The sequence below is a fragment of the Gymnoscopelus braueri genome (genome assembly GCF_963280865.1).
Source record: "Gymnoscopelus braueri genome assembly, chromosome: 13".
In the NCBI taxonomy this organism is placed as follows: Eukaryota; Metazoa; Chordata; class Actinopteri; order Myctophiformes; family Myctophidae; genus Gymnoscopelus; species Gymnoscopelus braueri.
The window spans coordinates 4,130,911-4,149,149 of NC_137615.1; the positions used below are offsets into that span (position 1 = coordinate 4,130,911).

General features: G+C 40.4%; 2 protein-coding genes across 2 annotated transcripts in view; one reads left to right on the top strand and one right to left on the bottom strand.

Annotated features, from left to right (window-relative positions):
• The window catches only part of LOC308097871 (histone H3.2-like), a gene marked incomplete at its 3' end in the record, with an annotated part of 294,931 nt that overhangs the window by 180,423 nt on the left and 96,269 nt on the right, over nucleotides 1–18,239 (bottom strand). The gene's annotated exons all lie outside the window — the stretch shown is intronic.
• Nucleotides 1,136–10,904, top strand: LOC308098904 (uncharacterized protein). Its single transcript, XM_080447370.1, has 11 exons — nucleotides 1,136–1,187; nucleotides 3,771–3,806; nucleotides 4,047–4,096; nucleotides 4,177–4,229; nucleotides 4,554–4,780; nucleotides 4,980–5,233; nucleotides 6,492–6,623; nucleotides 6,707–6,854; nucleotides 8,017–8,064; nucleotides 9,980–10,051; nucleotides 10,522–10,904. Exons 1-11 carry the CDS (start codon nucleotides 1,142–1,144, stop codon nucleotides 10,896–10,898), a joined length of 1,443 nt encoding a protein of 480 aa, XP_080303496.1. The 5' UTR covers nucleotides 1,136–1,141; the 3' UTR covers nucleotides 10,899–10,904.

The window sequence follows — 18,239 nt, forward strand, 5'->3', positions numbered from 1 at the left end:
AGGGAATGAGCGATCAATGTTAGCAGATGTTTAGCAAAGAGAACGGTTAGGATTAAGGCTGGCACTATGTAACCTTTTTAATGAATACAATGTATGTTAATACAATATAACTTATACAATGTGTATGGTAGAGTATGTTAATACAATATAACTTATACAATCTGTATGGTAGAGTATGTTAATACAATATAACTTATATAATTGGGGTGGTTGTATTTTGTCTCCCTGCTCTTCTATTGAGACATTTAGATCGTGTGAAAGGTCATGTCTCACCTAGACACAGGACCTGACACGAATTTTGACTTTGATTTGGTCAATATTCAGTTTATCCCCTGAGCAAGCAGGGGATAAACTGCAATCAATGGTAAAACATTTCAGCATTTCCACAGGAAACCCTAAACTTTACTCAAAACTATCTTCTGACCTACCTGCCATATAGCAGGTGAGTTTAGATCTCACACTTAGAAGATTATGCGGAGCTACAAGGAGGTTTATCTTTTTCATTAAAAACTTTGGATTGAATTTCACTACACAACCAAAGTACATGTACTGTGCATGGTTTTGAGCAGCATTCATACTGTATCCTATACTTTGTTAGGTAGTTCATCAACCACCTCTGAACTCCCTGATGCAATCAAGGAAGAGAAGCCGATGAAGACAGAGGTACAATAAATCATTCTTAAGTCCATGAAATACCTGTCAGATATCTGATGTATTTGGTCAATGGATATCTTTTTACAAATCTATGAATAATCATGTTTCCCTGTTGAATTGGTCGTGGTTCTATGCAGGACATGCAAAGCATTTGCAATGTAGGTTGTAAATTATCTAATGCTTTCTGTACATAGAATGATGCTGAATAGTAGCATTCTTATTTCCATTTTGTAGACTGGCCAAATCCAAAATCTGTAAATAGTCCATTTATGGACTGTGTGATCAATTGTATGTTCATGAACATATCTTGCCAGCGTTTAAGTTTAATGATTTTATCTCATCATTATAGATGCAGTCAGTAAAAAGCTCATCAGAGGAAGAAAATGATGAGGATTCTGGTGAGTCATGGATCATATTCCTCTTTTATCCTGTGTAAGCCTCCAAATCCACTAACTGTCCACTGTCTTTACTCTGATCAGAACGCTGGATGGAGCTAGGGATGGATATGTTGAAGATAGAAAGCGGAGAGGAAGGTAACACATGGATAAAACTTTACATGAAGCCCACATTTCTATAATGCATTACTAAACATGCTTACTTATAATCCTATCTTACAATTGGGAATGGTGCGCATGCACGACCCTGTGCCTCGGTCGGCCGTGTCTCGGCCGTCTGTGTCGTTCATCCGGGTCCTGGCAACCGTACCGAGCCGAGTGCAGCCGACAACAGTCGAGCGAAAACGAGGCGCCCGCCATTGAAAACGCCGCCAGCCTACACGACAGCCTCGCGCCCGTGTCGAGTGTCGAGTGTCGAGTAAAAACCGTGCATCAACTGTGTGTTGGCACACGCCACTTAATGCAAGTAAATGCACGCCTTTAGAGCCTCCATCTAAGTCTGGGGAACAACAGTTGAGCCTTACTGTGGGTCAGCTACGGGGAGCTAACGCTAACAGCCCTTGAGCTACACACAAACACACACGCACCATACATACACACACACACAGACTACTGTACGCTTTTGTGGGTCTTTGCGAAATCCCGAAGTGGAGTTTTGGTCATTGGTCATTTGTGAAGTGGGTATTTTCAAACCCTGGAGTGGATTTAGGGGAGCGTCAGTGAGAGCTGGATAGATGAGGTAAAATGTGTCAAATGGAGTCTGTACGGCTGTCGATAAATCAACACATGACGTCGGTGGGAGAGGAGATATTGTGTGTTTTGGACAAACAGCAGTGTGGTGCTGATGTTTCTTGTGTGAAGCTTAATGTCAGAGTGTTTGTGTTGGAGCGCCTCAGTGCGGCTGCAGAGTTCATGTGCAACCTCTTGCATGCGTGGCTGTGGCTTTACAGTTTTCTGCTTTCCTTCGCCGTGTCTGTAGGTCTCCAGGGACCCCCAAGGGTCTCGCGGGACCCCCAAGGGGTCAGCGATGTTTCGCGGGACCCCCTAGGGGTCTGCGATGTTTCGCTGGGGTCCGAAGGGGTCAGCAATGTTTCGCAGGGGTCCCAAGACTCCAAGGGGGGGTCCGCGGACCCCCTTTTTTTTATTTTTTATCCCACCATTTTGTAACCCCAAAATAAGCGAGCCCTCACTAGAGCCCGTGCGCGGCTAGGGGGCAGGGCGCCCTGTCGCCTCACAGCTAGAAGGTCCTGGGTTCGATTCCAGCAGGGGACACTGTGGGCGCTGGGGGCGTGTTCTCTCCTCCGCGTCATCAGTGCCCATACCCTAAGTGGGGTTGGCGAAAGGGCCTTTCTGTGTGGAGTTTGCATGTTCTTCCCGTGTCCCCTAGGGTAGGTACCCTCACAAAAACATGTAGTAATCCTGGTCACTATACTGCCTCCCCCTGGCCAGCCGGGGCGCCTGATGGAGGGGAAAGGAACTGATTGGAATAACGTGTTCCTTCCACTCGCTACGTGTCGCCAATCACTCACCAAAATACAAAGGGCCTTTGAATTTTTCCAAAGAAGCCCCTGTTGTCCATTGTGGAGACCCCTTCCTCGGTGTTGCCAGATTCTGTGAGAGAAACAAGCAACCAGCTCCATGTCGTTCTGCATGAACGGCAGCTCATAAGGGACATTCAGTGTATGTATGAGTGTCAGTACACTGCATAATGAGGATTATTGGAAAAAAAAAGAACTTTGGAGCTGCTAAAATAGGCGATTTTTGTTTATCCACATTACTCCATTATGCCAGTGGAAGGGGTCTCCACAATGGACAACAGGGGCTTCTCTGGAAAAATTCAACGGCCCTTTGTATGTTGGTAAATGATTAGCAACACATCAAAGCAAACATCTAAAATGACTGGAATTCTCCTTTAAGGTCAGTTGGCTCTCATGCATTGAGGCATGAGCTTGGCCCTGGCCTCCCTAGGTTGGCAGAGGGAAGGTAGTGCCCAGGATTACATAGACAATTGGCACTGGGTGTAAAAAATGGGGTTACAAAATCGTGGGACAAAAATGTTTGGGGAAAAAAAAAAGATAGTAGTAAACGTATGTGAACAGGTTGGTAGAATCTCTATATCTGACTGACGAGCATTGTTCTGTTGCTGTGTTCCCAATGTTGACTTACGAAGAGTGTCAACACTCTTTGTACTTGACAAGGGAACAATGTAGAAGATTAAGGCAGTTTAGGACTGGGAAGCTGAGGTATCCAGGGAGGAGAAGACTAGTGAAGCTGAGGTAGCCAGGGAGGAGAAGACTAGTGAAGCTGAGGTAGACAGGGAGGAGAAGACTAGTGAAGCTGAGGTAGACAGGGAGGAGAAGACTAGTGAAGCTGAGGTAGACAGGGAGGAGAAGACTAGTGAAGCTGAGGTAGACAGGGAGGAGAAGACTAGTGAAGCTGAGGTAGACAGGGCGGAGAAGACTAGTGAAGCTGAGGTAGACAGGGAGGAGAAGACTAGTGAAGCTGAGGTATCCAGGGAGGAGAAGACTTGTGAAGCTGAGGACCACCATGTTGGAGATTAATATGTTTATATATGTGGCAAGCTGTGGTCACAGAGACCAACCAGTCATTGAGGCAACACACGCACAATGATCTCTCAGTCCTGGTCTGCCTGCACAAAATAAAGGATTACTATATTACTACTATATACCCATATTTATTCTCTTTAATGTCTTCCTGCAGAGCTCATGACACCTGACCCGGATGATTCTGATAATGGTAGGTGAGAAATGAATGAATGAATGACAAATCAAAATCACATTCTGGAACACATCACCTCTCAATAGGTTGGCCCCTATCCTATCATGATAGGATTTGGTTTGATGACTCTGATACTTAGTTAAACCCTGGTCCTGCATGGAGTTGAAGTTTTCAGTGGGGAACATACTGTATAATATATCTATTATCACCACCCAATATCTATATAATATGTGTAACTATTGTTATTTGTTTTTCCAGATGAGGTGTACAGAAGATCATGCTGTGAAAGATGCCAACACGTCCAGCAGGTCTGTTTATTCAAAGCAGATACTCGTGTTTCTGTCTGTTAATGATCCTAAACGATTTCCTTTGTGTGTTTGCTTGGTAGAGCTACGGCAGTAAGAAGATAATTCCTGAGAAACTCTCCAGAGGACGCTATCAGTGAGTCTGAACATCACTCTGTCATCTGCTTTCATTATAGACCAATTCATCATGACATGAACACAACCAAAAATGTATTTCCATGGCATTGGAGCAGTGTTATTTCTGGAAGAACAGGACACATGATATTGTAATTGACTATTAGAAATACACAAATTAGACATAGCTAATGTTCAGGACACTTTATTTTAGTAGATATCCATAGACATTCGACCCATTCTACGTGTGTGTGTGTGTGTGTGTGTGTGTGTGTGTGTGTGTGTGTGTGTGTGTGTGTGTGTGTGTGTGTGTGTGTGTGCGTGTGCGTGTGCGTGCGTGCATCAGGGCACAGCTGGAAGCAGAAGGGACATTCGAATGTGTGTTGACAGGCTTGATATTTGAGGCGTCGGAGCGAGTGGTGGTTGGTTATTCTGTCCTGCCCTGGTCCAAGTTCGGCAGGTTCGTCCAGAACCCCTGGATGATCGCTGGATCCATATTCAACGTGGAGACGGTCCCTAAGGATGAATCTGCCCTCAAGTCCATCCAGCTCCCCCACTCCCTGTGCCTGGCTGGTGAGAATATATAGACGCTTTCTTAACAGCATCTATATACATTAACCATAGATATTTAATGGCTGTAAAGCTAAACATCTTCCATGTTCGATATTTTGAACACGTGAATCCAAACCACAGTATCCTACAGCAGTATTTTTGTTACACTGTTGTTTGTGTTCACACTTTTTTGGCTTCCATGCATTTTGTCCTCACACAGGCCTGGACAAGGAGAAGGTATTTGGTGTCCTACACGTCACTGGTGAGGATCCTGTCATTGAGCCAGTGGAGTACTCTGGTAGCCATCTAAAGTGGTCGGTGTCCTCCCTGTCACCTGTCGGTTCCATCGTCCTGAAGACCCCTCCGGACCAATACCACGGAGCGGTGCTGGTCTACAAGGATCTGAGCAGTGATGATGAGATTCTAATCTTACGTATCTACCTCGCCCCCAACAACAGCCCGTCACATGTTGAGGTGAGGATTGTTCCGAGGTGGAAACAGAAGGATTGCCTTTGTGCTTCCAGTTTAGTATTGGCTTAGTGTAACCTTTTTACCTTTTTCGTTTCTTAATCATCATAACAACATCATGGCATTTACATTTTTAGAGTTCTTGGAGCCATAGGCAATTTTAGCACAAATGAGTGCGATGGAGCTCCCCTGAAAAGTGAAAATTGTTAAAAGATAGTTCCATTATATATGGAACTATATATAATGGATATAGCCATTGAGCACAGTATAGGCTTTAATTACCTACTGATCATAGTGATCAATGAGCAGCTGTTATCAATATTTAAATGACTATACTACTATTCTTGAGAATTGGGATAACACCTTTATTTTTATGTTTTTAATATTCTTCAATTTAGCTGGGAAACGATATTTTAAAAGATCAAAGTGTTGACTATTAAACCATGTAATGGGCCAACCTCCCACAGTTTGTAGTTTTCGAGTTGACAAAATGTTTGTTTTTGTTTTTTTCCACACGTCGTAGTGAGTTGACAATTCTTTTTTCAAAGTTGCATAGAGTTCTATTAATGCTAATAGAATTACACATTGTAAAACGTATTTTTTATTTGGTTTGGATTTAGAAGGACTGATAGGGTTGACATGTTATGGTTGGAACACACCAGATAGTAGTATTATTTAGTGCATTTATCAAAAAATTGAAAGTTTACCAGAGCTTCCGCAGCTTTCCTGCCTTTTTAAACCAGGTAAAACAAGGACCCTAGGATATAGCTAAACCTGTTTATGCCGGATTAAATTATGTTTTTGTAGAAATCTAACAGAGTTGACAGCGATCTTGTACACAACTTTAAAGGGCAAAAACGTTTACAAAATAAACACATTTTTAAACAAAGATTATATTAATAGTACTGTACACCTATGTTATCAATACACATGGTTAGTTTTTTGTATGCTTTCAATAAAAATTAAAAAAAGAAATGTTTGAAATTGTGAATCCTTGTCTGAAACAAGGATTTTTTTGAGTGCAAGTTTAGATGTAGAAAAAGGAAACCAGTACAATGTTTTGGTAGGGCATGATTTGTCCCAATTCTCAAGAATGGGTTGTTGTTTGATTCACTTTATTATATTTCTTTGGGTCAAATATGTTCTTCAATATTGAGATGGAAGGAACTGACTGGATTTTTTCTACCTTCTCTGCCTTTTCTCTTCTCTTCCTTCCCAAACCACCATCACCCTGTCCACCTGTTGGTGTCCTTTTGTGTCGCAGGGCATCAAGAAGGATTTGCTCAGCTCTACGAAGCGTTTCGGTAGAGTTGAGAAGAATCCCTACTGTATACTCGTAGAGATGAATAAGTACCATCTCATGAGCGACCAAACTGGAGTACGAATTGATCCTCAGGTGTGTAGCTATTACCACATACTGTATGTATTTATTATGAATGTGTGATGTAAGTTGATCATTCATATTATGTGCCTTTGCAGAGCTTGGTGTTCACGCTGGAAGAAATGCTATTCAAAGGCTTCTTTGAAGTACAGTATGAGGAGCCACCTTGCATCAAATTCATGCTTCAACTTCAGCTTAAAGCGAGTGGTACAGGCGATACTGTATGGTCTACAATCATTCTAAAAGGTATCAATGTACACAGTCATCTGTCTATTTGTAGATCTGTTTATTGTCTATGGACGGCGCCAGGCCGGAGACTACATTCTTGCCCCTGTTCGTTTTTCCGTCTGTTTTTTGTATCTATAACACTATAATTCTTGAATCATAGGTCGTACTGTCAACAACAAAAAATATCTCCTGGACATATCTACATACAGTCTCAAATTCTGCCCGAACCTGACCCGGCCCGACAGCTTTGGGTCGTAAATGTATGCAAATTGAGTGGGCCTGTGTGTGTGTATTTATTTATTTATTACGAACAGCAGCGCTGTCCATGCGGTGCTGCGCTTGCCATGAGTGCCGATGATTTTAGTGGAGAGGCTGTGTGTAGAAAGTTGTTGCTGCACTGGCCCGGCTGCCTGATTTATGAACACCTGGTCATGCAGTAATCCCAAGTCTGAAATCCTCAATTTGATTTAATCTAATTATCTTGTTGGTTTGGATATACTCAGTTCCATTGGGGGAGGGATACCCCCTCCCCCCCCCCCCCCCCCACTTTAGGGATAAAGAAAAAAGAGAAAGAAAAAATCCGACATCTACACTTCATGGAGTACATTTTTGTACCGAAATAACCGAATTAAAGTAACAAAACCCCCCAAAAAAGTAACTCACCCGGGGGGGAAAACGCACGCGTGCATGCATCCCCTTCGGTTCTAAAATGCCCTCTGTGTCCTTGCTTGTTCGAAACCTGACCTAACATCTCCAAACGGTAAAGCTGTACAGTATGTATGTACTAGCGATGGGTCAGAATAGCTATAAATATTGTCACTTTTGGGCAGAAACCTAGTAGGCTACGTATGTCCGAAACCGTAACTTTTCAGTTAATGGAAGACAAATAACCTATGTGGCAGGGAATCCAGTGTAGTTTAGTCACAAGCTCTTAATACTTTGGTTAAATATTCATTAAACCCACAGAAAGACAGACAGACAGACAGAATGTGTGCCTTCGTGAATATCGGCACACATCCGACATCAATTAATCGTTCACGCCGCTTTATTCAATCGTGACAGTTTTGAGTTCTTACTGTCTACTTGAATGTCTCTGTTTATTTGTGCTATACTGTATATAATTATGTAACTTTGCAGTGCGTTTCTGAATAAGGACGCCTATCTTTTGTTTTCTTGTCAGGTGACTTGGTGTGCAGCACAGAGAAAAGGCCAAGCAAAAGGACTTTATGTACGTAAGCATGATACATTAGTTTAATGTTGTGTGATATAATAGTATTGTCTGCATTGTAGAAGCAGAGAGTAATATTCATCTCTATTATAACCATAGTGTAATGTCCATCTCTCTTACAACCAGACTGTAATGTCCATCTCTCTTACAACCATAGTGTAATGTTCATCTCTCTTACAACCATAGTGTAATGTCCATCTCTCTTACCACCATAGTGTAATGTTCATCTCTCTTACAACCATAGTGTAATGTCCATCTCTCTTACCACCATAGTGTAATGTTCATCTCTATTACCACCATAGTGTAATGTTCATCTCTATTACCACCATAGTGTAATGTCCATCTCTAATTATAACCCTAGTGTAATGTTCATCTCTCTTACAACATAGTGTAATGTTCATCTCTATTACCACCATAGTGTAATGTTCATCTCTCTTACCACCATAGTGTAATGTCCATCTCTATTACCAACATAGTGTAATGTTCATCTCTCTTACCACCATAGTGTAATGTCCATCTCTATTACCACCATAGTGTAATGTTCATCTCTATTACCACCATAGTGTAATGTCCATCTCTATTATAACCATAGTGTAATGTTCTTCTCTCTTACAACCATAGTGTAATGTTCATCTCTCTTATGATTAGTCAGTATCACCCGTATTGCCTCCAAAATCATTGGACTTCCCATACCCACACTTGCTGATATGAACAATAAGGCCATCACACACTTAGCACTTTCAATAACAAATGACACTGATCATCCCCTGTATCGCTACTTTCACCTCATGCCATCTGGTCGGAGATACAGAACCTTAAAGTGGAAAAAGGTTCGTTTTAGCAGGAGTTTTGTCCCCTCAGCCATCGCGGCATTAAACCAACTGCCCCGTCCATAGGAGGGTTTTCTGTGTACAGTGGGGACCTCAGGTCTTTGTCTTGTGATATCTTTTTTGTTGTTGTTATGTTGTTATGTTGTTGTTGTCTTAACGAACAGACCTTGTGAAGACAATTTTCCCCTTGGGGACAATAAACATTATTATTATTATTATTATTATTATTATTATTATTATTATTATTATTATTATTATTATTATTACAACCATAGTGTAATGTCCATCTCTATTACAACCATAGTGTAATGTCCATCTCTCTTACAACCATAGTGTAATGTCCATCTCTCTTACAACCATATTGTAATGTTCATCTCCCTTACAACCATAGTATAATGTTCATCTCTCTTACAACCATAGTGTAATGTCCATCTCTTTTACAACCATAGTGTAATGTTCATCTCCCTTACAACCATAGTGTAATGTTCATCTCTCTTACAACCATAGTGTAATGTTCATCTCTCTTACAACCATATTGTAATGTTCATCTCCCTTACAACCATAGTATAATGTTCATCTCTCTTACAACCATAGTGTAATGTCCATCTCTTTTACAACCATAGTGTAATGTTCATCTCCCTTACAACCATAGTGTAATGTTCATCTCCCTTACAACCATAGTGTAATGTTCATCTCTCTTACAACCATAGTGTAATGTCCATCTCTTTTACAACCATAGTGTAATGTTCATCTCCCTTACAACCATAGTGTAATGTTCATCTCTCTTACAACCATAGTGTAATGTCCATCTCTCTTACAACCATAGTGTAATGTTCATCTCCCTTACAACCATAGTGTAATGTCCATCTCTCTTACAACCATAGTGTAATGTTCATCTCCCTTACAACCATAGTGTAATGTTCATCTCTCTTACCAACATGGTGTAATGTCCATCTCTCTTACAACCATAGTGTAATGTTCATCTCTCTTACCAACATAGTGTAATGTCCATCTCTCTTACAACCATAGTGTAATGTTCATCTCTCTTACCACCAGAGTGTAATTAATGTCCATCTCTCTTACAGGCAGAACACAGAGATGTGACGCATCAGAGGAAGAAACTCCCAGTAAGAGATGTTGTCTCCTACAGGAGCCAGGTGATTTTACATGTCCTTACTCATGAGATTAATGAATTTGTGACAACTGTAACCTTTGATAAAACAACAGTCCATGGCCTCTGAAAGATTGTTTTTTAGGAGTTAAAGTTGTTTAGGTGCATGTGTTGTGATGATCCCATCCCAAGCTGCATTAGCAGCCGTCTGTCTGTCTGTCTGTCTGTCTGTCTGTCTGTCTGTCTGTCTGTCTGTCTGTTTGTCTAAGTGGTGGCAGTGAAAATTCTCTAGTGGAGTGTAGTACTGAAAAACATCACTACATATCATAAATGGCATTAATGTGAATGGAATCTGCAGTCCATATCGGTATCGTTTTATAATATTACAGAATATGATGGTTCACGTCACAGTGTTTACAAAGACTGGTTTCAGTCCAGGACATTTTCATCGCAAGGGAGGAGCAGAGGAAATGTTTCATGAGCAATGAAAGTATAATTCTATCCCTTTTCTTCCAGGGATGACGGCTAAAGACCTGATCAAAAAACACAAGATAGATCTTCAAGCTATCCTCGTGGCAGAAATTAAACATGTCATCCAGTGGGTATTTCAAGCAAAGTTACTGGTGGACTTCCAGTACGACAACCTGAAGAGCATCTCTCCCCCGTCCCAGGCAGCTAGTGAACTTGTGGACAAAATACTTTCAAAGGGAGAAACAACTTGCAGGGCATTCCTGTCTCTGCTACAAAAACCAAAACTAACAGACTTGTTTCCTGATCTGAAGACAATGCCCTGGAACAGCAGCCCTGTGGCTGCGGTTTCAACGGACACAACCACACGTTATTCTGATGCAGCTCAGGTTAGAGGGATGGACATCGAGGAGGATGAAGACTGAATGTCTGCTGCATATTTTTAAGCCAATAATTTGATGAACAGCGGACCGGTAGGCAGTGGTTCCGGTAGGAGATACAAAGTAGACTCTTTGTGTCTCCTACCGAAACTGCTGCCGGTCATCAAATTGGCTTAGGAATGAGACAAAAAAAGAAGACAATATCCATGAATTCAAGTCTCCATGGGGTGACTAATCCATAGAAAAAAAGTCATTTTGGGGGTGAAGTGCAGCTACAAGTTAGTCAAAATAACAGTGTAAAGGTCCTTACACACCGGGGCGATTTTTTTCATGCGAATAATACGTTTTTTTTTAAAACCTTATAAAGTCAATGCAAGCTTCCACACCAGTTTCGCGAAGCGAAAAAAGCGTCTTTTAATTATTCGGAACGAGTCCGAATTTTGCGTATATTCGCATATTCGCCGGTGTGTAACCGCCTTAAATAGTACAGTTAAGAGTATATAAAACAGTTGTGTGCAACATCAAGTGAAGTGTTCAAAATACAAAATAATTGATGACTGTAAATTACGTATCATCATGTGATAAATGACATGCTATCAGAATGGCATAGACTGGCATACTCACCGATACCGATACTAGCATCTAGGTCGGCCTCAGACGAGCCCTCCATCGTCGCTTCCAGTCATCCCGGTTCTCCATACATCTGACCAGCTCGTCGGTCAGATGTATGTGCCTTGCACTCCTGCGTCTTTCTCGAGTACGTCCAGTATGTTAGTGTGGGACGACCTTGTGAACCACATCCAGTGGTGGAAAAAGTACTCAAATGTTTTACTTAAGTAATAGTATCAATACTGCAATGTAGAAGTACTCTGTTACAAGAAAAGGTCTGGAATTCTAAATGTACTTGGGTAAAAGTACAAAAGTATTGGTATCAAAATGTACTTAAAGTACCAAAAGTAAAAGTACTAAAATATTTGAAAATAGCAGATCTAAAAGCTCACAACGCGTCGCGTTGCGACACGTTGTGAGCTTGTAGATCGGCTATTTTCAAATAGCCTAGGTATAAAATACGGCTAAAGTGGTTAATGTATGTTTCATAATATCATAATTTATATCTGTAAAATAACTAGTAAGGGCGCGCCCCCACCGCACTTTTATTTTACCTCTGGGGCGGAATCTGCCAATGCTTTGTCAATGCAAATGTGTGGATTCATGGTCTTGAGGATTTTTTCCAAGAATCCACACATTTGCATTGACAATGCATTGGCAGATTCCGCCCTAGAGGTAAAATAAAAGTGCGGTGGGAGCGCGCCCTAACTAAAGATTTCAAATAATTGTAATGGAGTAAAAGTACAATATTTGCCTCTGAGATGTAGTGGAGTAGAAGTAAAAGTATTGTAAATTGGAAATACTCAAGTAAAGTACAAATACTTAAGTAAATGTACTTAGTTACTTTACACCACTGCCCATCACCAGTTTGCTGGCTGGCAGCTCTTGATGTCTTTGGCAGACAGTGTCCTGCTGTAGTCTCATTCTCCTGGCTGCTATTCTCTCGCTCACCCTTGGTGTTCCCTCATACAGGTTCTTGTTGGTAACGTCTGTACTCTTGCTGATGTTGAGTACGACACGCAACAAGGCTCCTGATCTATGGGCCACATGGCTCAGGAACCATAGGTTCCCAAGGCTTCTGTGTAACTGTATAGTTTATATAGTAAAATGTCCTCTGTCGCTCCTAGCATGGAACATCAGTACATTCAGTACATTCAGTACATTCCTTCTCTCCTCAGCCTAACTCCAATCCTCCACCTTATGTCTCTCAATTGAATATTTTATGGACATTGTTTTTTGTACATGATTTTGGATACAAACATACTGTGTATTTTTTTCTACTATGAACTTACAGTATGAGGGATTTATTGTTCCTTCTATTTTATATATCGATATATTTATTTATGTTTGTACCGTTTTTATATGATGCACTTTTTCTATTGCTGCCTGTGGAAGAGTTAAATGGTCTTCATGCACTGTATATCCAGCCTACTTGTATTTAAAATCCTTTCAAATGGGATGAAGCAAATGCTTTAATTAAATAACAGTTTACAGTATGAACTTTTTATGATTTTTTTTTTTTTTGGCTAAAGTGGTTAACGTATGTTTCATAATATCATAATTTACATCTGAAAAGTAACTAGTAACTAAAGTTGTCAAATAATTGTAGTGGAGTAAAAGCACTATTTGCCTGAGATGTAGTGAAGTAGAAGTTAAAGTACTGAAAACTGGAAATACTCAAGGAAGGTAAAAAATACCTCAAAATTGCACTTAAGTAGGGTACTTAAGTAAATGTACTTAGTTACTTTCCACCACTGCGGCTATTGATAGTAGAGCATAATATCTATGCCCTACTTGGAAGTGAGTTTTTTTTTTTTTACAGAAAATAATATTTGATTTTATGAGTGGGGCCACAGATATTATCATAATGTAGTGGTGATTGGAACATAGTCTAAACCCAAATTTATATTCATCAAACATATCCACTTAATTACTAGAAGGAAAAGTGAAATAAAGGTGCATTCCTCAGATGAGGATGATTATAATTGGTTTGTTTTTTACTCTTTATTGTCCTAAAATATAGATTCAGTTGTTTTATTTTTTTATTCCTCGGCAACGAGCATGTACATATTACAACACCAACAAGTAAAAAAACAAGTTAGTCATTTCATATCACAGTCACGTTCTAATGTAAAGCAACACACCTGTCTGTGGTAGATAGGTACAGGCTGCCCTCTAGTGGCACAAAACTAAAACTACAACATCAGTGATCAGTGAGAATAAAGGTTTACACTATACTCTATAAATCTATAAATATAGATTGAGACGTTGTGAGCTTGAAGATCGGCTGTTTTGAAAATGTTTGCCTCTTTCTTATATTATTTGACAATTTGGCCAATTAATGTTTGACCAGTTTTTATAGTTTGTTGATTATTTTGGATGCAGTGATTGTGTTTTTATTTTCACTCTTACTTTTTTGGGGGTATTAAAAAGGGCTTTAAAGTCCTTAAATAAAAACTTCACTGACGCTGCCCTAGGAAGCAGGGTGGGGTGGGGTCCTTGGCCTGAAAACGTTGAAGACCCCTGCATTAAAGGATCCAGTGACATTAAAAGCCAAAGAGAATAGGTGGGTTTTATATAGGCTATTTGAGCTGTTACAATGTTCTAGCTAGGCCTACACTGTTGGAATAATTGTTTGCATGGTGAGAAGCCTCTGCCAACTATGTATTATGGGATCATTAAATACATGTAGTTGAGCTTGGATATATTGCCACCTGCTGGGCGGAGATGAATGTCAGGTGAATAACGGTGTGTAATATAAATATAACCTATTATTTCACAATATGAGCCAGGGGGGTTGGTCAGTACCATCTGAGGGGAATAATGCTCATAGTAATTTTTGTCAAGGTATGCATGTCTAGAGTTAGTAAATATGTGATAGCCTTGCACCAATGGTAGCTTTATGGGTGCTATCATGCATTTTATTTTATAACACTAGGCGAAAATGACATGGGTCAATCTATGAAAACATACTATTAACCCCCCCCAAAAAAATATACAAAAGGTTTTTCAATTGGTTCTGGTACGATTTAGAAATCTCTACTAAAGACCTATTTCTTTTCCATGGCTTTTGAAAATAGTTAAACAACTACACCATAATTATCGTTTCTACCTCACTATCTTGTTATCCCTTTCTTAATCAGCGCTTGCATTTTGTATTTTGTATTTTATATTTGCACCGTACGTATTGTAACATTGCTGTTTTGATGTGTTGTATAGCACTTTGGTTGGCCTTGGTCATTGTAATGTGCTTTATAAATAAAATTTGAGTTGAGTTGAGTTGAGTCTAGGCATGCTTAAGAACATACAAAAAAATCGAAGAAATTATATTTCTCGTAAAGCCATCATTTTCAAGATGGCGTCCAATATGACTGCCATGAGCTTAAATGGCTTTATGATACTGTTCAACCTAGAAAGGTGGTTTTGGTGTCTAAAACTAGGTTTTAGGGTTCAAGAAATATGGCTGAATCAGTTAAATTACCATCAGTTAATTATTTATTGCCAAATCAAAGATGGTGTCCATCCCATGGTGATGTTCCATTGTACTAGATTATGTTAAAAACAACAAAATATTGCAGTTGTGTGAGGGAATCTGTGAACTTATGGTGATTCATATGGGGACCTGGGGCGGGGGGGCGCTCATAGGTGTAGAATCTATTTCTACTGTTATATTTTCACTTGCTGGTCAGTCTTTGGCCTATGTGCTAAAGGTCAGGTCAAGGTCTCTCTCGCACCTTATCGTCCAACCAGGTGTCCAAGCAGGCAGCAGATATGGTCACTGGTTGACATGTACAGTAGGCCCTATTCACCTCACAATTGACATGGAGCCGTTTGTTGACACCTTGCAGGTATGGAATCAGCCAGAAAAGCTCTATAATGTAATTCTGCATCCCGGTGGGATGCATGTTATACAGTCATTCTTCAGCTGCATTGCAAAACTGATGCAAGGTTCAGCACTGGAAGTGGAAATGCATGTGGTTGCAGAACATGACAGGCAAGTTCAGTGGTCAGTCCTGAGTCAGCAGCACTCTTGAAGTGGTTTCTCTAAACTTGGCCAAAGACATTTGAACAGATACAGCAGTAGCCTACCTGGACACTGCGCATTTCCATCCTACTGGCTGACAGTGGGTAGACAACTTCTTCCTACACTTCACATCCACCAGTTTGAATGTGCAGGGAGACACATTGACATTAACTTCACCTTTTCTCTCATGAAGCACATGACTGAAGCACTTCTTCCGTGCTGGCCATGTGCAGTGTGCTTGATATCTAACCCAGTGCCTGCCGAAGATGCATGTGCTCCATGCCATAGAGGCTGCTAAGCTAGACCTTGTCTGTCAGCACCATGATGGATTCTGGATCACTGTCTCTGCTCACCAGTCTGGGGAGCAGACTGCCATAACGATCAGGAAAGATGCTGTCATGATGCATGTGAGTGGAGTGGACTGAAGCCTTCCCCAAAATGTGCAGAAACAGTAGAGGGAGAGTTTAAGCACTGTTGTGTCTTGGTCATAAAATATTGGGGTTTATCCTCACACACACACACAGAAAGATCACCCACATGAGATGTCATCATGAAGAGTAAGAACATTAAGCAGAAGCCGTTGAGCATGTTGTACACCTTCAGTGCTGACGATAGATACTGCATTTAGTCATGATGAGGCAGACATCACCATGATTTCCTATATCCCTGATGCAGCCATCTCTGGAAAGGGTGTGATACACATGCTCAGTGATTTAACTGATGCTCTTGTCCTGTTGGTGTATTGGGGTGTATCAGGTGGACCTACAGTGTAAAGTACAGATGGAGCATTGTGATGGGACAGTCTTATATGTATGGAAAAGGCAAGATCAGAGCACACAACACTTTGCTGGCAGGGAACTTCCCAGGCTACCCTGATGTGCTGGGTGAGGTGGTTGCCACAAGTCAATGGCCCTTCCTCCAACACCGACCAACCTGTTGCACCACATGTGGGCTCATTTACAAGTGATGTTGTGGAAAGTGGCAGACCACCAAGCTCCACCTGACAAGTCGTTTGATGTCACACAATTTGGATGGGAGATCCAGGATATTCCTGTTCCTGTCATTGCTAAGGGTGACCCAGCACCGTCAGAGCTATGTGACATGGTGCAATATCAATGTAGGGCACAGAGAGTGAGAAGTACATCACTGATGTACTGTAACTGCTCTGGTGAAGATGGTTACTGATGATATGTTCATGCTACAGATGAGGAGTGATGTCAATAAGGAGGATACTTGTAAGGATGAGGTAGAACAGGATGTGGGTTGGAGAATACAGATGTAGTTGCAAATACATATTTGCCGTTAGATTATATCATTTTACATTCAGGTTATTATGAATACCAGTTCTTGTGTCATGTTAATGACACTTTTCACAAAACAAATTGAATGAAAGTTCATCAAGTTGTTTCCATTTGTTGTTCTCCCAGAGGTCAAATTTAACCTTGACCTGACCTTTGACATGATTGACCTGATATTAAAAAAAATCAGGAATGGATTCTACACATATGAAAACCCTAAAAAAAGAGGTATTACACAGAGGTATTCTAAGACAAGCGGATTACAAGTTAAAAATTGCCAGGCGTGTGTTTAGTGGCCATTTTGGATATTTTCTTACACACTTGCACTATATTCTGTTTATTGAATTTCATAATAAATTTCCTTAGAATCTATGTATGTAAACATGGTTTTAAATATTTAGGTAATTTACGAAGGAGCCCTTTGTGTTCCATCTTTCATTAAAACCGAAGTACATCTTATGTCACATATAGTCACTATGTTGTCACTGCCTGTAATAGAAAAATATTCTAGATATGCTAATTTTAACAACATTTCTGAACAATATATAGTCTGAGCTTTATCCCAACCATTTTTCAGAGAGAGAGGGTCAATAATAAGAGAGAACCATCAGTTTGAAGTAGAATGCTTCATTCGGATTTTGAAAACTGTGTTTTGGCTTGTGGTTATAAAAGGAGTGATAACACACAGATAGCTACCACCGATGCAAGGCTATCACATTTTTCCTAGCTCTAGGGGTGTATACCTACCCAAAAATCACTATGAGAATTATTCCCCCCAGATGGTATGGTACTGATGACCCCATATTTGGGGTCCTGGCTCACGGACTCTCTCTCTCTCTCTCCCTCTCTCTCTCTCTCTCTCTCTCTCTCTCTCTCTCTCTCTCTCTCTCTCTCTCTCTCTCTCTCTCTCTCTCTCTCATGAATCACTATACTGATCAGTGGTGGAAAGTAACTAATACATTTCCAAATACTTTTACTCCACTACAATTATTATTATTTGAAAATAGCAGATCTACAAGCTTCTCTTCTGCTACAACTTGTGTGGTTCTGTTTCCGATACAAGGACGCCATCTAGTTGTCATTAGTACACAGTGTTACATGAATGAAGTACATTTATATTGATTTATTTATAGTCAATTAATCTTTTGTCATAGTTGGTCACTATAGTGAAAGAAAACAGTCATTAAACTCTTCATAATGTTAGTGTAGATCATTGGTTCTCAAAGTGGGGTCCAGGGACCCCCAGGGGTCCTTGGGGGGGTTCCAGGGGATCCCAAAAATGTTTGTTAATATAGCATCATGATCATTTCAACCACTTTATCCATTTATACGTTGGCTATTCAAAAATAGCAGATCTACAAGCTCCGAGCTACGAGCTTGTAGATCAGCTATTTTTTTTAAACAATTAAAAAAATATCGAAAATGTTTGGAAACTTTTGAATATTTTTTTTAAAC

Coding starts and splice junctions, on each gene's coding strand:
- LOC308098904 (XM_080447370.1), top strand. CDS start 1,142: ATGGAGCTAGGGATGGATATGTTGAAGATAGAAAGCGGAGAGGAAG. Junction 4,781..4,979: donor CCACTCCCTGTGCCTGGCTG/GTGAGAATATAT, acceptor GTCCTCACACAG/GCCTGGACAAGGAGAAGGTA. Junction 6,855..8,016: donor GTCTACAATCATTCTAAAAG/GTATCAATGTAC, acceptor TTTTCTTGTCAG/GTGACTTGGTGTGCAGCACA.